This window comes from Monomorium pharaonis, unplaced genomic scaffold (assembly GCF_013373865.1).
Source record: "Monomorium pharaonis isolate MP-MQ-018 unplaced genomic scaffold, ASM1337386v2 scaffold_48, whole genome shotgun sequence".
NCBI lineage: Eukaryota > Metazoa > Arthropoda > Insecta > Hymenoptera > Formicidae > Monomorium > Monomorium pharaonis.
Window position 1 is genome coordinate 12,520 of NW_023415780.1, and position 26,150 is coordinate 38,669.

The following is a 26,150-nucleotide window of genomic DNA, read 5'->3' on the forward strand; positions in this document are numbered from 1 at the left end:
GTAGTGAAGACAATTGAAACTTGGCAGATATTTTTATCTCTTCATATACTAAATGTAAAAAAAATTCAAAACACTGGTACTATTTCTTCTATATTCTTTTAGCTGTTTCATCCGTCAAGATCGTTTTTTTCCATAAGATAGAAAAGGATACCATGTAAAATCAGTGAAAATTAAAATAGTTATAACTCAGCAACCGTTTAGTGGATGCGTTTTCAACTTTTTTCAGTACATTAGGGAAACTAAAAGAACAATTTCACAAATTTTTAGCAACTTTGTACCATTTTAAACTTCAGTCCGATACATCTTTAAAAAAACATTTTCTTAAATTTTAAAACAAATATTTATTAAACGTTAAAAATATATTTGTCCAAACATTTAAAAGAACGTTTTTCTAATTTAAAAAAGGGAACTTATCTCATTATTTTTTACGTTTTTGGAAATGTCTTTTAAAATGTTTTTTAAATATTATTGAAAACATTTTTTAAATATTGTTTTGCTGATTAGGGAGCGGGAGATAGATATCGATACCATGTTAAGTTGGGGAACAAAACCTAAATAGCAAATAGTACTTCATATACATTAACATATATAATTAAACGATCAAACAAACTTACCTAAGTAAGTGAAGTTCGATCGTAATTATACGAATAGCCTCGTTCGAAGAGATTACGGGTGCGTTCGGGGAGCTCACTATTAGCGCTACGTAGCACTACCGCTGTTCGCGGAGACGCTGGATAGCGCTATCAAAATTATGATGACGTCACTGTCCGTAGCGTTTGACGTCATAAACGCGCGCTATCCATGCTACTGCTTCCGAGGTAGTGCATGGATAGCGTTTGGCTCAATCCCCACCATTGTCTGTTTAAACATCACGTGCTATTTCTCTTTTAAGGTTAGAGAAAATTTATGCGTGATCTTGAAAGTAGAAAATAAGAAATTGTTTATATGTCCTAATGAAAATATTTAATTAACATAAAAATCTCTCTTCATTGAGAGAGAGAGAGAGAGAGAGAGAGAGAGAGAGAGAGAGAGAGAGAGAGAGAGAGAGAGAGAGAGAGAGAGAGAGAGAGAGAGAGAGAGAGAGATCTGTCTCATTGAAATTTATTAAATTTATTAAAATATATTAAAATTCCTTAATATATACTCATTTAAATTTGTTAAAATTTTTTAAAATTCATAAAATTTATTTCATTGTTATTTATTATATAAATAAATTTTTTAAATTTTAATAAATGTTAAATATTAATTTTTAATAAATTTTAATGCATTTTAATAAATCTTAATAAATAATAAAAAGGGATCAAATAAAAAAGTTTCTGTGAAATATTTCATTAATATATTTCTATCAAGGTGATCAAGACTGGATCTTTGAGTTTAATATTATTTTTCATCAAAATATGTATATAATAATATATACTATTTTGATTCATTAGACTGCATGTACTGTTTGTCTTAAAATGCAATCCTTTTCTGTACCAATTGCAAATATGTAAACGACTTAAGTATCATTATTATCAATTAAATTGATAACGTAATCATATATTATTTTAAAATTTTAGTTTAAATAATTAATGCAATTCAAGAGCGACAGTATACGACATAGTGCAAAAGAACATAAATTTACATAAAAAAATTATCTCTTAAAAAAACCTTAAAAAGGTAAAAAAGATACGCCAAGTACATAAATGCGTGCTTTCCAAAATAAATTTGAGATCAATATAGTTAGCCAAGTATATTTTAAAAGACTTAAAGAAGTTTAATAAACATCTATTTAAAAATTGCTTAAACGGGCTTGATGATTAAATGATTAAAATCAACCAACGGGATTATAATGAAGCAAAAACTTGGCGTGCCCGGCTCATATTTTTTCTGAATTTCCAAGGCTCTATGTTATTGATATTGATAGATATATATACAAGAATGCAATTAATGTGACTCGGATATTGTTTTACTATCTGTCAATTTCTGCTTTATTATATGTTATTACTTATATTCCCATTTTTCACATAATTTTTGAATAGAACCATTTTTGAATGCGTTTATATACTTGACATATACACTTGACATATCTTTTTTAACTTTGTGAAGTTTTTCATAAGTTATTATTTTTTTTATTATTTTATTCGTACAAATAATTTTCATATTGTATAACATTGATCATTTTAAGTCGGGCGTTTTAAGCCGGGCACGCCAAGTTTTTGCTTCACTATAATCCCGTTGGTTGATTTTAATCATTTAATCATCAAGCCCGTTTAAGCAATTTTTAAATAGATGTTTATTAAACTTCTTTAAGTCTTTTAAAATATACTTGGCTAACTATATTGATCTCAAATTTATTTTGGAAAGCACGCATTTATGTACTTGGCGTATCTTTTTTACCTTTTTAAGGTTTTTTTAAGAGATTTCACTTCTTTTTGTAAAAATTAAAGAGTTACTTCTTTTTTTAATTACATTAAGTTTTATTATACATATTTTTTAATGTGTTAATTTGATATATATGTATGTATATATGTATATATTTTCCATAATTTATTTTATTTTATTTGTTCTGCAAAAAATATGAATGCATTTTTAGCATTTCAAGGCCAATTGCATTTCTTTATACTTAAATCATTTATTAACATCCATTTTGCGTTTTTAGTACATATCATGTTTGTGTAATGTCCATCTATTATATTTTCACCGTGATAAAAGATTGCACTAATATTTTTATACTTATTTGCATTGACAGATAAAAATTTTTTATTAATATTGTTGACATTGATTACATATATATTATGTATATTATTTGTTATTATTATTTATTTATTTTATTTTTATTAATTTTATTAAATTTTTTCGTGTACTAATAATATCACTTACATTACTCACATTCAGACGTTGTAATTTTATTATTAATTTTTATATTAATATTTTTGACATTTACACATATATCATGTATTTGTTTATGTTATATATTTATTTTATTTTTGTTAACTTATTATACTTTTCTCGCATACCAAATTCACTATTTATATCATAAAATAATTTTTTATATGTTTAGTTTTATAAAATTATATGTAAGCACATTGTGAAGCCCCTTGAAGGACACACCGGCTTTGCGTGTGTGTGTGTGCATGTACATGTGAATTTGTAGAAAATAACTCAAATAAGCTTTTTTGCGCAAGAAATCTCACGATCACAGAATTATTAAGTTTATTATATTTTTTCGCATACCAATATTCACCACATATATTACAAAATAATTTTTATTTTAGTTTTATAAAATTATATGTAGGCACATTGTGAAGCCCCTTGAAGGACAAACCGGCTTTGGGTGTGTGTGTGCATGTATATGTGAATGCGTGGAAAATAACTCAAGTGAGCTTTTTTGCGCAAGAGATCACAAGATCTTAGAATTATCAAGTTTGTTATATTTTTTCGCGTACCAATATTCACCACTTACATTACGAAATAATTTTATTTTAATTTTATAAAATTGTATGTAGGAACATTGTGAAGCCCCTTGAACGACAAACTGGCTTTACGTGTGTGTGTACATGTGATCTGTGGAAAATATCCAAGTGATCCAAGTGAGCTTTTTCGCGCAAGAGATTATGAAATCTCAAAAATGAGTGTACCAATTTTAATCGGAGTGGTCGCAATCGAAAGCTGACATCAATATTATATAACAAAATTGCCATTAGATTTTTGATTATGATTTTAGTTTCTGAGATATTTTAACTGAAAGTGAATTTGACAGCTAAATTCCAGATAAAGCTTAGTAGCGGCGTGACATTTGCGCAGTGAAGTTTGCATCATTTGCATCATGCAGCAAAATTCTTTATGTACTTGGCGTCGCGCCGCTACCGCGTCGCTTGATATTAGGCATAAGCTTCAAACATATAATATTATGTAAAATAAATATAAATTAATAATTAATTAATTTGATTTTGAATTGAGATAGAAAAATGGAACAAAATAAAAATTTATAGGAAATTGTTTAAATTATTTTATTTTATTACATATAAAATAATTTTAATTAAAGAGTAATATATAGGACTTATTAATTATTCTTTAATTTATTTAAAAATTAAAAAATTTATTTAATAAGATCGTAAATAACTTTAATAATTTTTATTTTGTGAACTTCAATAATTTCAATTTCCATTGAAAAATTTAATTGTTTAATAATCATTTTATAATTATTAAAATATTGAATATAAAATAAATGTAAACAAATAAGTATCATATATATATAAAGAAAAAAAATAATAAATATACTAAGTAACATTGTTAACATAAATAATTATTAATATATATATAAACATTTTGTTAATATTGCTGGCAGTGGCTAATCAACTGCCCAACAGTGTTTGCTACGCTATAGCTGTTCACGGAACTCGCTATCACTACCGCGCTATTGGCTCCACGAACAGTTCAGATAGCGTTAGCGTTTGTAGCGTTAATAGTGTCTCCCCGAACGCACCCTACACATGTAGTTTCCCTCCTTATCCATTAGGTGCCACACTTTTTCGAGTAAGAAAGGACCGCCGCGGCGCCCCTCCATCGCGCCAGTCCTCTGCTCTTCATTTTTTTTAGAGTTTCTATTGAAATTGCTCTAACAGACGGGAATAGGGAGTTGAGGAAGAATTTTTCTTTCTCTTCTTTTTTTGGGGGGGGGGGGGTAGGGTGTAATCTCTTCAAACGAGGCTATTCGTATAATTACGATCGAACTTCACTTACAGGTAAGTTCGTTTGATCGTTTAATTATACTGTGAGCCTCGTTCTCGAGATTACACATGTAGTTGTTTAGAGATAGCAATTTCAAACAATTAAAATAATTCTATATTTTATTGCTGACACTTTCCGGTTTCATATTGATATGTAAACAGATTTTTAATGTAAGGGTAGTTACAATATAAGGGTAAAATTTTGTTCTTTCCTTATAATTAACTTAAAACTATATTTGCATAGTTGTTTTCATTGTTTGTAATTGGGCGATTATAAAATTTTGCGAAGACCTGGGAGCTTTCTGACCAGCCTGCTGTTCTTTTAATTGTTGTTAAGTTAAATCCTTTACTGAAGGCTTTTGATGTGGAAGCATGTCGAGTTGAATGCGCGGAAAAAATGGATGTGTCTATTTTGCTCTCTTTTAGTACTGATTTTATCCAGTGACTGAAAGTTTGTGAGCTTATTGCTTTGTAAGGTTTCTTTGTTGTAATGAAGAGTTGTTGTATATCGCCTCTAATCTTTTTTGTAACTTCTAAGTATTTGCGTAGAGATTTGACTAAGCATAATTCCGGTTTTTCTTCAAAAGTTGAAAAAACAATGAAAGGTTGGAATCTCCCAGGTCCTGATGTCTTTATTAATTCTGGAATTCTAATTTCTATTTTATCTGTTGAATAAGAAATATTGTTAATATTAATGCAAGTTAAGGTTTGAGCTCTATGAGCTGTGCATAATGCTAGTAACATCGCAGTCTTTTTTGACAAGTCTTTTAGGGTTAAGTCATTTAATGGGTATAATCCTCTCAAATAATTGAGAACTAATGAAACGTCCCATGTAAAATTATACTTTGGTTGTGTCGGTCTTAGCCTAAAGATATCTTTTAAAAAGCGCGTTATTATTTTATTTTCTCCTATTTTACCTTTCGAAATTAACGAGATTGCTGCTCTTTGAGAGTTTAGTGTTCCATAAAATGCTCCGGCTTTAAAATTTTCTGTTAGAAATTGTATCACCGTTTCTGCGGATGGGTTAAAAAATTCTAGATTTTTTTGTCTGCAGAATATATTCCAGCGTTTTAAGGCTGAATTGTATTGATCTATCGTTGATTTTGGTAGTGATGCTAACATAATGCTTAAGGATTCTTGAGGTACACCCTGTTTCAAAAAGGCTTCGCCGATAGCTTTCCTGCAATTAAACTTAGATGTCTTGCTCTGGGGTGTTGGGTGGACCTGCTCGGTGAGATAATCAAGTTAGAATTTGGTTTAAAAATAATTGGCTTAGAAATAAGCAAACTTATAAAGAGAGGATACCATGGTTGGTTAGGCCACTTAGGGACTACCATAATACCACAAGCTTTATCTTTTTTGATTTTAACCAGTGTTTTTAGAATTAATATAAATGGGGGAAATGCATAAAACTTTAAGTTAGTTCACGAAAGAGTGAATGCATCTACTTCTTCGGCGTTCGGTTCCGGGAACCACGAAATAAATCTGTTACATTTTTTGTTCCGATTTGTAGCGAATAGATCTATTTCCGGTTTACCTAATGTTTTAGTTATTTTATTGAACGCGAAGGATGCTAGTTCCCATTCGCCATCCTGGTTCTTTAATTTTGATAAGGCATCTGCTTCGACGTTATCTTTGGAAGGAATATAAGACGCAAATAGAATGTTGCGCCTTGCGGTACAACAAAATATTTTTGCCGTACCTTGCGGTGCGACAAAAGATTTTTTGGGATTCGTTGCTGCCCAAGGAGTTAGAACTCGCGGAAAGAGGCGGTTTTGTAGGCAGGGTCCTCAAATCACTCACTCACTGATTTTAATTTAAACTGATATAAGATTTATTTCTGTTGTTGTACACTGGTTGCGGTCGGCGAAGGTGCCGCGTCGTGTTACAATAGATTAGATACGACGCGTGACTCGGAGTTAACGCGTCGTCTCGTTGCTCGCTTGAGGCTTGCTAGCGGCTAAGTCCCGAACTCTTAATACACTTGTACGGGCCGTACGTATCGGCTTGATTTCCAATTACTGATCCCGCTGGCCGCTGTTCGGCAGCGGCTTAAATAATGTCGCGGGTTTAATTGTTAGTGGGGGCATCGGGCCCTCCGCATGACCATATATGGTCATTCCCGCGCGCATCCGGCGCGCGGGAAATATTTGCGAGTTTAGCAACAATTGCCAAAATGCAGGTATGCATTTCCGGTGGCATGATTGTTGCTAAGCTGGCTTCGCTACTTCTTTAAGGTGGCTGGTGCGTTGCCCAGTGCGATGACCGGCCGGCAGCGCACGAGGCATGTGTCACCTGACACCTTGTGATAGCGAGCCTTCCTCGGCGAGCTATCTTAATATTTTATTTCCTTTATTCTATAATATAAATTTATTGGTTGTGAGTGTTTCGCTCACAACAAGAAAAATATTTCTTTTTTCTGCCCATTTCCAAATTTTTTGGGCTAGGATATGATATTTTGAATGCCTAACTCCTCCCATCTTGTTGATGTACGAAATTGCCGTAGTGTTATCTATTCTCAGAAGGATTTGACAATTTTTTAAATTTGAAGCTAATTTATTTAAGGCAAAGTCTACCGTTAGTAACTCTAAATAGTTTATATGCATTTTCTTCAAATTTTTATCCCAAAATCCATGCGTCCTTTCATTATCTCTGACCGCTCCCCAACCAATTGTAGAGGCGTCTGTGTAAATTATTGTCTCGAAATCTCCTGATTTGATATGCTTAACTCTCTCTTTTAATGCAGAACGCCACCAATTTAGATCTGGTATGACGGACTTAGGGATTGTCATTGTTTCGTCGTAGTTATAGTCGTTAATAATGAGGGCAATTAATTTTTCTCTTTCTAATATTTTTGTATATAAATAACCGTATTCTATAGCTGGGTAGGCTGCAATCAATTTTCCGATTATCTGTGCAAATTCTTAAATTGAACAGGTTGTTTTGGATTTAAATTTATTTAACATATTCGTCAATTCGCCTCTCTTATCGCTTGTTAATTCTATGCAGTATTTGACAGAATCAATGACAAAGCCTAGAAATTTACATCTTGTGGATGGTCTTGTACAGCTTTTTCTTTTATTTATTAAGAAACCTAAACGTAGTAATAATTTTTTAGTTTCAGAAACATTGCTTTCACATTTTTCTACGCTATTCTCTATACATAGAATATCGTCTAAATATATAACTGACGAAAACCCTTTGCTTCTGAGAGTTTTAATCACTGGTTTTAGTATTTTGGTGAAAATAAATGGACTTGTACATAGACCGAATGGCAAACAGACAAACTCAAAGGTTGAGTCTAAGAATTGAAATCTCAAGTATTTCCAACTATCTCTGTGAATAGGTGCTGTATAGTACGCTTCTTCCAGATCTAGTGAGGCCATAAAATATCCTGGAAAGATCAATTTTGCTGCCGTACGCAAGTCTTCTAGTTTAAAGTGACTAGTAATAATGAATTCATTTAAGTTTTTTAGATTTAGTATGAATCTATAAGATCCATCTGGCTTCTTTATTAAAAAATACAGGGATAAAAATTGATCTTTCTGTGGTGTACATCTTTAAATTGCCTTTTTCTTTAATAATGACTGAATAGCTTGTTCATAATTTTTAATTTCTGTTTGCGAATTAAATTTTGGATCCGGATAGTGGTTCTGAAAAACTTTAGTATGCAATCTAATTTTATAACCTTGTACACAATTTAATATAAATTTATCTTTCGTTATCCCGTGCCATATCAAAAAATAGTATTAGACATTTCTTCTTAGATTTTCATTCTCTATCGCACAGTGCTAAGCAAATCCAATGCTTTTGTAACACCCTGTGTATATAGAATACAATATAATATAAAATTACATAATTATATTTTGTATGTTATATTTTGTATATTATACTGTGAGTCTCATTCTCGAGATTACACATGTAGTTTCCCTTCTTATCCACTAGGTGCCACACTTTTTAGAGTAAGAAAGAACCGGCGCGGCGCCCCTCCATCGCGCCAGTCCTCTGCTCTTCATTCCTTTTTCTTGTGCGCTGGAAGCCACACGATTGAGTAAGTTACAACGAATCCTAAGAGGTTATATTGTTTCTTAATACGAAATTCTCGAAAATGACAAGCAAACGGAAAGCAGAAGAGATCGAATACCTACAGAAAAAATTGCAAAAATTACAAAAAAGAATAGAGCTAATCCGAGCTGATTCCGATAGTTCCGAATCGGTGATTTCCGAGGAAGAAGATCAACGGGAAGAAGAACCTCTCGAAGACGTAAACCAGAGTGAACTTATACAGATCGGTAAGAAAATATTACAGACCTTTTGAAGAAGACCCCCTTCTTAAACGCAATTGAGTAGCTAACGAGCTTGCACGAGAGGCAAGACAGATTGAAACAAGTAAATTCTGATATAGAGATCACTGCCGTTAATTCCTATTGAGTTTGCACTCGTGGCAAAACGTAATAGAAATAAATAAAATACAAAATATCTAGACATATACACGGATATATATGTATATAGATATATAAATCCGTGCAGATATACAGGGAGTCCCAGAGCATACTGGTCACTGTTCATAAAAAGGTAGATGGGATCGAGATGAACATAAAAGTTCAATATTGTTGTGGGTTTGGTCTGCTAATAATCGAGATATAAATTTTTTAAATTATGCGAATGAGAGCGCGCCTTGCGCGCCGAAGGAAGGGCTCGAGCCGCTCGAGCCATAGCACGGCCTACTGTTTCAAGCATTGGCTGCCGGCGGCGGCGGGGGAAAGAAGAAGAAGCGTGGCGTCGTCGCCGTTCCCACGTCTCGCCGCACCGCACCAAAGCTCACGTCGATGGCTGCTACGCACACTCGCGATTACATGACGAGATTATAAATTATTAATAAAAATAGAACAAATTTAAATTGTAATAAACTTTTGTAAATAAGAAAGTCGAAAGAGAGAAAGCGATGGAAACGTATGGAACCTGCAAATAATATAACATTTGCCGCATCAAATTCTCTCATCGTTTTTTATGGAATATTAAATTAACGAAGATTTGTCACGATTGATTCTTTATACATTCTCCTTTCGTAACCATCTTATTAGAAAATTACGAAATGCACGAAATACTATCCTTAATATGCACTCTTTGTAAAATAACACGATAGAAAAATATTCACGTTTGATCTAACGACTTCAGGATAAATTATTCGATGCAACTTCTATGGTAATTATAAGTAATTAGAGATCAATGTTATGTCAAGTATCGTTAGTATGGTTAACTAGAAATGATTTTCTCTTGTATATGATAGAGAACTTCGAATTTCTTCTATCGTTAATACATTATAAGAAACTGAAAATCTGTCGTAATTAATAATGCAATTAAAGGTAAAAGAAACTCTGAATTCTTTTATTCATTATTGAATTTTTTATTTACTCTTGATTTGTATGTAATATTGAACTTTGTACTTTTATACTTTGTAATTTAGCAGGAATATCTTTCCCTCTAAAGTATTTACAGAAACACGATAAACGTCATTTTCAACAACAGTTCCAATCAATATTATTAGAGTTTCATTAAATGTCATAAAATTTTTTTAACAAGATTACTATTTTTTAACATTTTTAACATTAAACACGATACGACACTCAGAAAGAAAGTATCGTGCTGATTATTTATCGCAGTTTTAGTGATAATTTTTGATAATTTTTTTTTCGATCGTGTGTAATACTAAAAATATAAAGAAATGATAATTGTTAAAATTTTATTCAATTTACACACATAATGAAAGTAGAATAGTACAAACTAATGTTGTTAAACGTGGTAATATTTATTGTATTTGTGTACTACGTAGTGCTTGAGAGGGAAAGAGGAAGAAAGAGGGAGAAAGAGAGAGAGAGAGAGAGAGAGAGGGGGGGAGAGAGAGAGAGGTGTCATACTAAAATGCGCGAAATACTTATCCATAGTATGTTACACTCCTTGTAATAACACTGAAAAATATTCCCTCTTGATGTAACGATTTCACGATAGCTTAGGCGCGATGCTACGATAATTATGCTTAAAAATTAATGTTTAATATCATGTATTGTTAATACAACGAAGGATTTTCTTTTATAACCATAGAAAACTTACAGTTTCTTCTACCTTTAATTGCATTATTAATTACGACAGATTTTCAGTGATTTAGAATGTATTAACGATAGAAGAAACTCGAAGTTCTCTATCATATACAAGAGAAAATCATTTCTAGTTAACCATACTAACAATACTTGACACAACATTGATCTCTAATTACCTATAATTACCGTAGAAGTTGCATCGAATAATTTATCCTGAAGTCGTTAGATCAAACGTGAATATTTTTCTATCGTGTTATTTTACAAAGAGTGTATATTAGGGATAGTATTTCGTGCATTTTGTAATTTTCTAATAAGATGGTTACGAAAGGAGAATGTATAAAGAATCAATCGTGATAAATCTTCGTTAATTGAATATTCCATAAAAGACGATAAGAGAATTTGATGCGGCAAATATTATATTATTTGCAGGATTCATACGTTTCCATCGCTTTCTCTCTTTTGACTTTCTTATTTACAGAAGTTTATTACGATTTAAATTTGTCATATTTTTATTAATAATTTATAATCTTGTCATGTAATCGCGAGTATGCGTAGCAGCCATCGACGCGAGCTTAGGCGCGGTGCGGCAAGACGTGGGAACGGCGACGACGCCACGCTTCTCCTTCTTCCCCCCGCCACCGCCGGCAGCCAATGCTTGAGACAGTAGGCCGTGCTATGGCTCGAGCGGCTCGAGCCCTTCCTTCGGCGCGCAAGGCGCGCTCTCATTCGCATAAATTAAAAAATTTATATCTTGATTATTGATAGACCTAACCAAAACTATATTGGATTTTTATGTTCATCTCGATCCCGTCTATCTTTCCATGAAATATTGCACACCAGATTTGGGACACCCTGTATATACAGGGTGTCTGGTATTTTTTTATGGGATTTTTATGAGCAGGTAGAGCGCATGAAACTGAACAGAAAAGTCCTTACCGTTTTTCCATTTTCGCAATAGTTACCAAATTAGTGATTTATAAAATTTTCTGTATTAGCCCGGCCTAACGACAAATGCAAGCGCGCTGAGCGCCCGGCCGCGGCGGCCGCCCCTCCCTAGCGCTTGAACCTTGAAATTGCTAGGCGCGCGGGGGGAGTTGTTACAACAAGCAACAATGACTATGCACAAGCGACGCGTAACGCTAAATTCTCCCTTTGAATTATTTGATAGTTCTCTACTTTTTTGAATATTTGATAGTTACTTACCTTTTTTAATGAAAATAAAATTTTCTAATAACAAAAAATATGTGTACGTGTACATACATGTGTACAAAAAATATCAGATCTAATGCTTAAAGAAGTGATTACTAAATTTATTTTTTAATAAATTACGATTATTTTTAATAAAAAATATTTTTTTCATGATAGTCTTAAACATCGTAAACTGTCATTATAAATTTTAAAAGAAGCTATTATCATATGCTCGAAACAAAATTTATGCTTCTTCAAAAAACATTAGAAAATTTTATCGATTAAAATAGAAATGACAAGCAAAAAAATGTTTGTTTCAACTTTATATTCTTAATTAAAAATTAAATAACTAGGATATTTATATTTTTAATAAAATTAATCCTTGTGATAGATTTATAATACACGAAAAAAACTTTATGGTAAAAATTACTATGGTAAATAGTAAACGCGGGCCAAGGAGGAATTATGAAAATTTTTATTATGTTTTTCATCAAATTACGACAATATTTACACTACTTATATGATATAATTTTCTGAAATTTCTTCTTACAGTTCGTGGTTACTATCATAAATAATAAAATCATACATAATTTTACTATAAAATTTTCTCCGTGTAAATTTACGAATATATGAATTTATTAAATGTTTGAAAACTTATAAACAATATTTATTTAATTTAAGAAAATTTTAGTTTGTAATGTGTGTGTGTGTGTGTGTGTGTGTGTGTGTGTGTGTGTGTGTGTGTGTGTGTGTGTGTGTGTGTGTGTGTGTGTGTGTGTGTGTGTGGAGGGGGGGATACATACATACACGAGCTAAAGAATAATCACTTTGTGACAGGAAAATGATTATTCCTTAATTCAAGAATTGGTTTGTAATTTGTGTGTAATTTGTGTGTGTGTGTGTGTGTGTGTGTATGTGTGTGTACATACGCGAAAATGTTAAACATTATTTGTTTTATGTAAAGTGTGGTGTTTATTATCAACAGAATACTCTTTTTAGTCATTAAAGATAAAATAATTATTAAAAAAAATACAATTAAAAGTGAATAATTAATTTTTTTAAACTAGAATCATATTTTTTTACGTGTACGTGCATAGTAATCAGCGTAAATAGTAATAGTGATATAAAATCACGGAACTAAGGCATAATCATTTTCCTGTCACAAAGTGATTATTCTTTAGCTCGCGTATGTATGTACAAGGATTAATTTTATTAAAAATATAAATATCCTAGTTATTTAATTTTTAATTAAGAATATAAAGTTGAAACAAACATTTTATTTGGTTGTCATTTTCATTTTAATCGATAAAATTTTCTAATGTTTTTTGAAGAAGCATAAATTTTGCTTCGAGCATATGATAACAGTTTCTTTTAAAATTTATAATGACCGTTTACGACGTTTAAGACTATCATCAAAAAAATATGTTTTATTAAAAATAATTGTTATTTATTAAAAAAATAAATTTAATAATCACTTCTTTAAGCATTAAAACTGATATTTTTTGTACACATGTATGTACACGTACACACATACTTTTTGTCGTTAGAACATTTTATTTTCATTAAAAAACGTAAGGAACTATCATAACTCAAAGGGAGAATTTAGCGTTACGCGTCGCTTGTGCGTAGCCATTGTCGCTTGTTGTAACAACTCCCCCCGCGCGCCTAGCAATCTCAAGGTTCAAGCGCTGGGGAGGGGCGGCCGCCGCGGCCGGGCGCTCAGCACGCTTGCATTTGCCGGTAGGCCAGGCTAATACAGAAAATTTTACAAGTCACTAACTTGTTAACTATTGCGAAAATGGAAAAACGGTAAGGACTTTTCTGTTCAGTTTCAAGCGCTCTACCTGCTCATAAACATCCCATAAAAAAATACCAGACACCCTGTATATAATTCTTTTAACTATATATGTATATCAATTTAATTATATAATCAATTAAAAAATGATTACCACACAGATCAAGGAAACAACAAAGATTTAATAGACAAGGAAAATACACCAGGAGAAAAGACAGAGGAAATAATGAACAAAGAAATTTTAAAAGTATTGGGCAAAGATCCTCAAAAATCAAAAGCCTTAGATATTGAATTACACGAATCCTTAAAACTGCGTTGGAATTACTGGATCACTCATGGAATAGAAAAGAAGCTCAAGGACGAATTAACAGAAAAATACGCTAGATCAACTGAATTTGATGCGCCAAAACTAAATACAGAAATCGCGGCTTTACTAACCAAATCGGCTGTCAAAAGAGATAATTTCATGACTGAGAATCAAAAGTTAGCAGGCTCAGCCTTAACGGCGATCGGATCAGCGCTAACAATAATCATATCAGAGGAAGATGTTGATAAGCTAGTCCTTGTACAAAGACTCAACGAAGCAGCAAAACTAATTATGGGTATTCACTATAACGAAACAGAATCTCGAAAAGCCTTCATATACCCCGGTGTCAAAATACAATTTAAAAATTTATTGAAAGACACAAAGACAGACATTACCTTATTTGGATCTAATTTAACAGACAAAATTAAAGAGTCCAAGAACATAGAGAAACTAACTCAAAATATAAAAAATCAGCCAACTTCAAAAACCATACCTCAATACCAAAATTTGAAGCAGTATTTAAACTGGAAAGGTCTGCAGGCGAAGAGACCGCTCACCACTCGTGCAGGCTACCCAAACAAGTCAGGCCAGAACCGTCCCCGTGTGTCATTCAAGACCAAGGAAGCTGTCAACTCGAGAGCTCATACTCACCGGAGATCCAGAACAACGAGCAGAGAATTGCGCAGATAGATGTGGGTATCGCGGGCCGATTGAAACACTTTCTACCCGAATGGCATGGGATAACGAAAGATAAATTTATATTAAATTGTGTACAAGGTTATAAAATTAGATTGCATACTAAAGTTTTTCAGAACCACTATCCGGATCCAAAATTTAATTCGCAAACAGAAATTAAAAATTATGAACAAGCTATTCAGTCATTATTAAAGAAAAAGGCAATTTAAAGATGTACACCACAGAAAGATCAATTTTTATCCCTGTATTTTTCAATAAAGAAGCCAGATGGATCTTATAGATTCATACTAAATCTAAAAAACTTAAATGAATTCATTATTACTAGTCACTTTAAACTAGAAGACTTGCGTACGGCAGCAAAATTGATCTTTCCAGGATATTTTATGGCCTCACTAGATCTGGAAGAAGCGTACTATACAGCACCTATTCACAGAGATAGTTGGAAATACTTGAGATTTCAATTCTTAGACTCAACCTTTGAGTTTGTCTGTTTGCCATTCGGTCTATGTACAAGTCCATTTATTTTCACCAAAATACTAAAACCAGTGATTAAAACTCTCAGAAGCAAAGGGTTTTCGTCAGTTATATATTTAGACGATATTCTATGTATAGAGAATAGCGTAGAAAAATGTGAAAGCAATGTTTCTGAAACTAAAAAATTATTACTACGTTTAGGTTTCTTAATAAATAAAAGAAAAAGCTGTACAAGACCATCCACAAGATGTAAATTTCTAGGCTTTGTCATTGATTCTGTCAAATACTGCATAGAATTAACAAGCGATAAGAGAGGCGAATTGACGAATATGTTAAATAAATTTAAATCCAAAACAACCTGTTCAATTTAAGAATTTGCACAGATAATCGGAAAATTGATTGCAGCCTACCCAGCTATAGAATACGGTTATTTATATACAAAAATATTAGAAAGAGAAAAATTAATTGCCCTCATTATTAACGACTATAACTACGACGAAACAATGACAATCCCTAAGTCCGTCATACCAGATCTAAATTGGTGGCGTTCTGCATTAAAAGAGAGAGTTAAGCATATCAAATCAGGAGATTTCGAGACAATAATTTACACAGACGCCTCTACAATTGGTTGGGGAGCGGTCAGAGATAATGAAAGGACGCATGGATTTTGGGATAAAAATTTGAAGAAAATGCATATAAACTATTTAGAGTTACTAACGGTAGACTTTGCCTTAAATAAATTAGCTTCAAATTTAAAAAATTGTCAAATCCTTCTGAGAATAGATAACACTACGGCAATTTCGTACATCAACAAGATGGGAGGAGTTAGGCATTCAAAATATCATATCCTAGCCCAAAAAATTTGGAAATGGGCAGAAAAAAGAAATATTTTTCTTGTTGTGAGCGAAACACTCACAACCAATAAATTTATATTATAGAATAAAGGAAATAAAATATTAAGATAGCTCGCCGAGGAAGGCTCGCTATCACAAGGTGTCAGGTGACACATGCCTCGTGCGCTGCCGGCCGGTCATCGCACTGGGCAACGCACCAGCCACCTTAAAGAAGTAGCGAAGCCAGCTTAGCAACAATCATGCCACCGGAAATGCATACCTGCATTTTGGCAATTGTTGCTAAACTCGCAAATATTTCCCGCGCGCCGGATGCGCGCGGGAATGACCATATATGGTCATGCGGAGGGCCCGATGCCCCCACTAACAATTAAACCCGCGACATTATTTAAGCCGCTGCCGAACAGCGGCCAGCGGGATCAGTAATTGGAAATCAAGCCGATACGTACGGCCCGTACAAGTGTATTAAGAGTTCGGGACTTAGCCGCTAGCAAGCCTCAAGCGAGCAACGAGACGACGCGTTAACTCCGAGTCACGCGTCGTATCTAATCTATTGTAACACGACGCGGCACCTTCGCCGACCGCAACCAGTGTACAACAACAGAAATAAATCTTATATCAGTTTAAATTAAAATCAGTGAGTGAGTGATTTGAGGACCCTGCCTACAAAACCGCCTCTTTCCGCGAGTTCTAACTCCTTGGGCAGCAACGAATCCCAAAAAATCTTTTGTCGCACCGCAAGGTACGGCAAAAATATTTTGTTGTACCGCAAGGCGCAACATTCTATTTGCGTCTTATATTCCTTCCAAAGATAACGTCGAAGCAGATGCCTTATCAAAATTAAAGAACCAGGATGGCGAATGGGAACTAGCATCCTTCGCGTTCAATAAAATAACTAAAACATTAGGTAAACCGGAAATAGATCTATTCGCTACAAATCGGAACAAAAAATGTAACAGATTTATTTCGTGGTTCCCGGAACCGAACGCCGAAGAAGTAGATGCATTCACTCTTTCGTGAACTAACTTAAAGTTTTATGCATTTCCCCCATTTATATTAATTCTAAAAACACTGGTTAAAATCAAAAAAGATAAAGCTTGTGGTATTATGGTAGTCCCTAAGTGGCCTAACCAACCATGGTATCCTCTCTTTATAAGTTTGCTTATTTCTAAGCCAATTATTTTTAAACCAAATTCTAACTTGATTATCTCACCGAGCAGGTCCACCCAACACCCCAGAGCAAGACATCTAAGTTTAATTGCAGGAAAGCTATCGGCGAAGCCTTTTTGAAACAGGGTGTACCTCAAGAATCCTTAAGCATTATGTTAGCATCACTACCAAAATCAACGATAGATCAATACAATTCAGCCTTAAAACGCTGGAATATATTCTGCAGACAAAAAAATCTAGAATTTTTTAACCCATCCGCAGAAACGGTGATACAATTTCTAACAGAAAATTTTAAAGCCGGAGCATTTTATGGAACACTAAACTCTCAAAGAGCAGCAATCTCGTTAATTTCGAAAGGTAAAATAGGAGAAAATAAAATAATAACGCGCTTTTTAAAAGATATCTTTAGGCTAAGACCGACACAACCAAAGTATAATTTTACATGGGACGTTTCATTAGTTCTCAATTATTTGAGAGGATTATACCCATTAAATGACTTAACCCTAAAAGACTTGTCAAAAAAGACTGCGATGTTACTAGCATTATGCACAGCTCATAGAGCTCAAACCTTAACTTGCATTAATATTAACAATATTTCTTATTCAACAGATAAAATAGAAATTAGAATTCCAGAATTAATAAAGACATCAGGACCTGGGAGATTCCAACCTTTCATTGTTTTTTCAACTTTTGAAGAAAAACCGGAATTATGCTTAGTCAAATCTCTACGCAAATACTTAGAAGTTACAAAAAAGATTAGAGGCGATATACAACAACTCTTCATTACAACAAAGAAACCTTACAAAGCAATAAGCTCACAAACTTTCAGTCACTGGATAAAATCAGTACTAAAAGAGAGCAAAATAGACACATCCATTTTTTCCGCGCATTCAACTCGACATGCTTCCACATCAAAAGCCTTCAGTAAAGGATTTAACTTAACAACAATTAAAAGAACAGCAGGCTGGTCAGAAAGCTCCCAGGTCTTCGCAAAATTTTATAATCGCCCAATTACAAACAATGAAAACAACTATGCAAATATAGTTTTAAGTTAATTATAAGGAAAGAACAAAATTTTACCCTTATATTGTAACTACCCTTACATTAAAAATCTGTTTACATATCAATATGAAACCGGAAAGTGTCAGCAATAAAATATAGAATTATTTTAATTGTTTGAAATTGCTATCTCTAAACAACTACATGTGTAATCTCGAGAACGAGGCTCACAGTATAATTAAACGATCAAACGAACTTACCTGTAAGTGAAGTTCGATCGTAATTATACGAATAGCCTCGTTTGAAGAGATTACACCCTACCCCCCCCCCCAAAAAAAGAAGAGAAAGAAAAATTCTTCCTCAACTCCCTATTCCCGTCTGTTAGAGCAATTTCAATAGAAACTCTAAAAAAAATGAAGAGCAGAGGACTGGCGCGATGGAGGGGCGCCGCGGCGGTCCTTTCTTACTCGAAAAAGTGTGGCACCTAATGGATAAGGAGGGAAACTACATGTGTAGGGTGCGTTCGGGGAGACACTATTAACGCTACAAACGCTAACGCTATCTGAACTGTTCGTGGAGCCAATAGCGCGGTAGTGATAGCGAGTTCCGTGAACAGCTATAGCGTAGCAAACACTGTTGGGCAGTTGATTAGCCACTGCCAGCAATATTAACAAAATGTTTATATATATATTAATAATTATTTATGTTAACAATGTTACTTAGTATATTTATTATTTTTTTTCTTTATATATATATGATACTTATTTGTTTACATTTATTTTATATTCAATATTTTAATAATTATAAAATGATTATTAAACAATTAAATTTTTCAATGGAAATTGAAATTATTGAAGTTCACAAAATAAAAATTATTAAAGTTATTTACGATCTTATTAAATAAATTTTTTAATTTTTAAATAAATTAAAGAATAATTAATAAGTCCTATATATTACTCTTTAATTAAAATTATTTTATATGTAATAAAATAAAATAATTTAAACAATTTCCTATAAATTTTTATTTTGTTCCATTTTTCTATCTCAATTCAAAATCAAATTAATTAATTATTAATTTATATTTATTTTACATAATATTATATGTTTGAAGCTTATGCCTAATATCAAGCGACGCGGTAGCGGCGCGACGCCAAGTACATAAAGAATTTTGCTGCATGATGCAAATGATGCAAACTTCACTGCGCAAATGTCACGCCGCTACTAAGCTTTATCTGGAATTTAGCTGTCAAATTCACTTTCAGTTAAAATATCTCAGAAACTAAAATCATAATCAAAAATCTAATGGCAATTTTGTTATATAATATTGATGTCAGCTTTCGATTGCGACCACTCCGATTAAAATTGGTACACTCATTTTTGAGATTTCATAATCTCTTGCGCGAAAAAGCTCACTTGGATCACTTGGATATTTTCCACAGATCACATGTACACACACACGTAAAGCCAGTTTGTCGTTCAAGGGGCTTCACAATGTTCCTACATACAATTTTATAAAATTAAAATAAAATTATTTCGTAATGTAAGTGGTGAATATTGGTACGCGAAAAAATATAACAAACTTGATAATTCTAAGATCTTGTGATCTCTTGCGCAAAAAAGCTCACTTGAGTTATTTTCCACGCATTCACATATACATGCACACACACACCCAAAGCCGGTTTGTCCTTCAAGGGGCTTCACAATGTGCCTACATATAATTTTATAAAACTAAAATAAAAATTATTTTGTAATATATGTGGTGAATATTGGTATGCGAAAAAATATAATAAACTTAATAATTCTGTGATCGTGAGATTTCTTGCGCAAAAAAGCTTATTTGAGTTATTTTCTACAAATTCACATGTACATGCACACACACACACGCAAAGCCGGTGTGTCCTTCAAGGGGCTTCACAATGTGCTTACATATAATTTTATAAAACTAAACATATAAAAAATTATTTTATGATATAAATAGTGAATTTGGTATGCGAGAAAAGTATAATAAGTTAACAAAAATAAAATAAATATATAACATAAACAAATACATGATATATGTGTAAATGTCAAAAATATTAATATAAAAATTAATAATAAAATTACAACGTCTGAATGTGAGTAATGTAAGTGATATTATTAGTACACGAAAAAATTTAATAAAATTAATAAAAATAAAATAAATAAATAATAATAACAAATAATATACATAATATATATGTAATCAATGTCAACAATATTAATAAAAAATTTTTATCTGTCAATGCAAATAAGTATAAAAATATTAGTGCAATCTTTTATCACGGTGAAAATATAATAGATGGACATTACACAAACATGATATGTACTAAAAACGCAAAATGGATGTTAATAAATGATTTAAGTATAAAGAAATGCAATTGGCCTTGAAATGCTAAAAATGCATTCATATTTTTTGCAGAACAAATAAAATAAAATAAATTATGGAAAATATATACATATATACATACATATATATCAAATTAACACATTAAAAAATATGTATAATAAAACTTAATGTAATTAAAAAAAGAAGTAACTCTTTAATTTTTACAAAAAGAAGTGAAATCTCTTAAAAAAACCTTAAAAAGGTAAAAAAGATACGCCAAGTACATAAATGCGTGCTTTCCAAAATAAATTTGAGATCAATATAGTTAGCCAAGTATATTTTAAAAGACTTAAAGAAGTTTAATAAACATCTATTTAAAAATTGCTTAAACGGGCTTGATGATTAAATGATTAAAATCAACCAACGGGATTATAGTGAAGCAAAAACTTGGCGTGCCCGGCTTAAAACGCCCGACTTAAAATGATCAATGTTATACAATATGAAAATTATTTGTACGAATAAAATAATAAAAAAAATAATAACTTATGAAAAACTTCACAAAGTTAAAAAGATATGTCAAGTGTATATGTCAAGTATATAAACGCATTCAAAAATGGTTCTATTCAAAAATTATGTGAAAAATGGGAATATAAGTAATAACATATAATAAAGCAGAAATTGACAGATAGTAAAACAATATCCGAGTCACATTAATTGCATTCTTGTATATATATCTATCAATATCAATAACATAGAGCCTTGGAAATTCAGAAAAAATATGAGCCGGGCACGCCAAGTTTTTGCTTCATTATAATCCCGTTGGTTGATTTTAATCATTTAATCATCAAGCCCGTTTAAGCAATTTTTAAATAGATGTTTATTAAACTTCTTTAAGTCTTTTAAAATATACTTGGCTAACTATATTGATCTCAAATTTATTTTGGAAAGCACGCATTTATGTACTTGGCGTATCTTTTTTACCTTTTTAAGGTTTTTTTAAGAGATAATTTTTTTATGTAAATTTATGTTCTTTTGCACTATGTCGTATACTGTCGCTCTTGAATTGCATTAATTATTTAAACTAAAATTTTAAAATAATATATGATTACGTTATCAATTTAATTGATAATAATGATACTTAAGTCGTTTACATATTTGCAATTGGTACAGAAAAGGATTGCATTTTAAGACAAACAGTACATGCAGTCTAATGAATCAAAATAGTATATATTATTATATACATATTTTGATGAAAAATAATATTAAACTCAAAGATCCAGTCTTGATCACCTTGATAGAAATATATTAATGAAATATTTCACAGAAACTTTTTTATTTGATCCCTTTTTATTATTTATTAAGATTTATTAAAATGCATTAAAATTTATTAAAAATTAATATTTAACATTTATTAAAATTTAAAAAATTTATTTATATAATAAATAACAATGAAATAAATTTTATGAATTTTAAAAAATTTTAACAAATTTAAATGAGTATATATTAAGGAATTTTAATATATTTTAATAAATTTAATAAATTTCAATGAGACAGATCTCTCTCTCTCTAAAATCGTTTGGGAATGATTCTCTTAAAGATTGCCAATCGCTCATTTCCTTATATGTATTTTCTCGAAATGGCGTACTACGTTTTATTTATTTCTGAGAGTTCGTCCTCGATGACATGTACGAATTTACATGAATTTCTCCATTGCACAACGACCTTATACACATCCTAACTGCAATCCATGCATTTTGCAAGGATTTCTTTACTACGCGAATCATGTAATTGCGACAATCATTTTATATAGAATAATTACTACAATATTTAACAACACAATAATAACGCACAAGAATTATAAACAACACAAAAGAAACGGCACTGGTTTCTGGTGCCCGAGTAACGTGTCGCAGCACGCGGACACAGCGGCGGCGTGGGATATCTGCCTGTTTCTCTCCGTTTTGAGTTGTCACTGAGAGGAAAGAGACAACAGATCTCTCGCTCGTGCAGTCTCCCATCGTGAGCATCTGAACTGATGTATGTATAAACTACTTGTGTATAGATACGTTCCATGATCCGCATGCATCGTTTATCCTTGTTTTCGTAATCGTTAAACGAGATGAATAATTTTTATGCGCATCATGCGTGAAACGGAACACACCCTATGTACTCTATTTGTTGCCACCGTGCACCAGTGGAGCTGAAAAGACAGGCTATATAGGCTACGTTCCGATATTCACTGCCAGTTCTGAAAATCTATGTTTTACGTCACATACATTGTAGGAATTTCAGTACTGGCAGTGAATATCGAACGCAGCCATAATACTAGATTGCTAGAAGTCATGCGCGCGGCATATTAACAATGCATGTGTGCTTGCTGTTCTCTTGTGTCGTATTAATTCGCTTGTGTTAACTTATAACATTGTTGTGTTATTATAAAATAAATATTATGCGCATGTGGATACGACATGCCGCTTGTGTGCTCGAGCGTCAGAATTGGTAGTTGTGGCTACGCATGAACGGCGTGAGGTCCCGCTTCTTTCAGGCAAAAAAAAACATCGGTGCAAGAATATTCCAGTTCCGTTGTTAGTCGTCCGAGTAGTTCGGGCGTGTAATGTGAGCTTTGTCGACTATAATCGTGTCGGAAACTTAATCGTATCTTACATGATAACACATCTAGAAATGTGTTAATATATCTGACTGTCTTGAGTTTCATCTTAAAATCGACGAATTGGTAAGTCTTGATATTCATTATTGTCTTAAAATCGATTTTTATTAAGTTTATTTTCTCACGATTTTGCTTTTTACGCACATAAATGAAAGGTCACCAAAGTGTATAAATAAAACTCTGAGGCACAGATTGAAATATCAGAACATAAAGAAAATAGAGATTAAAACAACATTGCACTTATTGAAACAATATGGCATATTAACATACTTAAAAATTATAAGAAATGACATCTGTTTTTTTTATTTTTTACGAACAGAGCAAAAAAGATCTTTTCATATTTCACATACTATTTCGCATATGTAAAATCAGTAAAAAATTGTAATATTTATATTTATTTATAAATATAGTTAACTATACATGTTTTCATCCTTCGATCTATTGAAATAATGTATACCAAATATGTATGCTTAACATAAAGTATTCATGGATCATCACGAAGCATTAGGATGCGTACGATCTTCGAAGTCAAGCAACTCGGGAGTGGTTGGCACTTGGATGGGTGACCGTTTTTTCAGGCGCAAAATTAAACATGTTCTAACAGGTACTGTGACTGGTGCTGAAACATGTATAGTCTTCTCCCCTTTATAAATTATCGTAGAAATTATTGATGGTGAGCAGTGTTGGGTAAGATACTTTTAAATGTATCCGATACAGAATACAGATACTTATAAAAAAATGTATCTAATACAGTACAGATACACAAATCAAATTTATATAGATACAGATACTCAGTACTTTAAAGTATCTCAGATACGTAGTGTCAGATACTCTTAAATTATTCAAATAAAAAATCTGAAAAATTTAAATGTTTGTGCGCAACACAAAAAGCGCATTATAAATAAATAATTACATTTTTGTGTTGCGCATAAATACCTGTCGCTGAACTCTTACTGTATTTTCCGAATTTTTATTTGTTTGTTGAGTTGTGAGTAAACTTGCGTTTCTCGTCTTTTAAATTATATTTTATTGTAATAATAATAATATTAATAATGTTGTAATATACACAAAATCTAATGATTCTATAGACAGATACAAAGTTATTTCATACATAAGTACTATTTGCGCAATCTAAATGACGCTATCGACAGTAATAGCAAATCAAAAATGATCTTAAAAAAACATTTTTTTCCCATAATGACAAAAAGTACGTGAAAATGTATTTGAAAATGTATCTGAAAATGTATCTGAAAAGCAGTTCAGATACTGTGTTTTGTATCTGATACAGATACAAATACTCTAATTCAAATGTATCTCAGATACAGGTTCAGATACACAAAATGTATCTCTATACATGTCTCAGTACGTATAGAGATATACCCAACACTGTTGGTGAGGTTACGTTGATTTATCAAAATTATTAATAATGCAATCATTTTTTGCTTTTGTTGTGAATATGTTTAATAATATTTAAAAAATCATTTATTAAATATTAAGGGTGTATCGGACCTACCATCTTAGACAAAAGTGCATGAAATTTGAAATACTTAAATATCTACCTAACGCATAGTAAATCTGGATGTAAGAAACTTGAACGATAGTTGGAGTCTTATTTTACTCTTACAAAGGATTTTTCACATATTTGCGATTTTTTTCACTTATGAGTTTAAACTTTGACAGTGAAAATGCCAATTATCTCGAGTTATATTTATTTCTTTAAAAACGGTGTAGTGGAGACAATTGAAACTGGCAGATATTTTTATCTCTTCTATACTAAATGAAAAAAATCAAAACACTGGTACTATTTCTTCTTATTCTTTTAGCTGTTTCATCGTCAAGATCGTTTTTTTTCATAAGATAGAAAAGGATACCATGTAAAATCAGTGAAAATTAAATAGTTATAACTCAGCAAACCGTTTAGTGGATGCGTTTTCAACTTTTTTCAGTACATTAGGGAAACTAAAAGAACAATTTCACAAATTTTTAGCAACTTTGTACCATTTTTAACTTCAGTCCGATACATCTTTAAAAAAACATTTTCTTAAATTTTTAAAACAAATATTTATTAAACGTTAAAAATATATTTGTCCAAACATTTAAAAGAAACGTTTTTCTAATTTAAAAAAGGGACTTATTCACTTATTTTTTACGTTTTTGGAATGTCTTTTAAAATGTTTTAAATATTATTGAAAACATTTTTTAAATATTGTTTTGTGTGATTGGGGCGGGAGATAGATATCGATACCATGTTAAGTTGGGGAACAAACTAAATAGCAAATATACTTCATATACATAACTATATAATTAAACGATCAAACAAACTTACCTAAGTAAGTGAAGTTCGATCGTAATTATACGAATAGCCTCGTTCGAAGAGATTACGGGTGCGTTCGGGAGCTCACTATTAGCGCTACGAGCACTACCGCTGTTCGCGGAGACGCTGGATAGCGCTATCAAAATTATGATGACGTCACTGTCCGTAGCGTTTGACGTCATAAACGCGCGCTATCCATGCTACTGCTTCCGAGGTAGTGCATGGTAGCGTTTGGCTCAATCCCCACCATTGTCTGTTTAAACATCACGTGCTATTTCTCTTTTAAGGTTAGAGAAAATTTATGCGTGATCTTGAAAGTAGAAAATAAGAAATTGTTTATATGTCCTAATGAAAATATTTAATTAACATAAAAATCTCTCTTCCTGAGAGAGAGAGAGAGAGAGAGAGAAGAGAGAGAGAGAGAGAGAGGAGGAGAAGAGGGGAGAGAGAGAGAGGAGAGAGAGAAGAGAGGAGAGATGAGAGAGAGAGGAGAAAGAGGGACGAAATCGACGGGAGAGAAGAGGAAGAGAGGAG

At 32.1% G+C, this 26,150-nt stretch overlaps 1 protein-coding gene across 1 annotated transcript; it reads left to right on the forward strand.

Moving 5' to 3' along the window:
* Positions 1–7,050: 7,050 nt before the first annotated feature.
* On the forward strand, positions 7,051–14,979 carry LOC105841028. Its single transcript, XM_012688136.3, has 2 exons — positions 7,051–9,004; positions 13,955–14,979. The coding sequence occupies exons 1-2, from the start codon at positions 8,821–8,823 to the stop codon at positions 14,788–14,790; spliced, it is 1,020 nt and encodes a 339-aa protein (XP_012543590.3). The 5' UTR covers positions 7,051–8,820; the 3' UTR covers positions 14,791–14,979.
* The last annotated feature ends 11,171 nt before the right edge of the window (positions 14,980–26,150 follow it).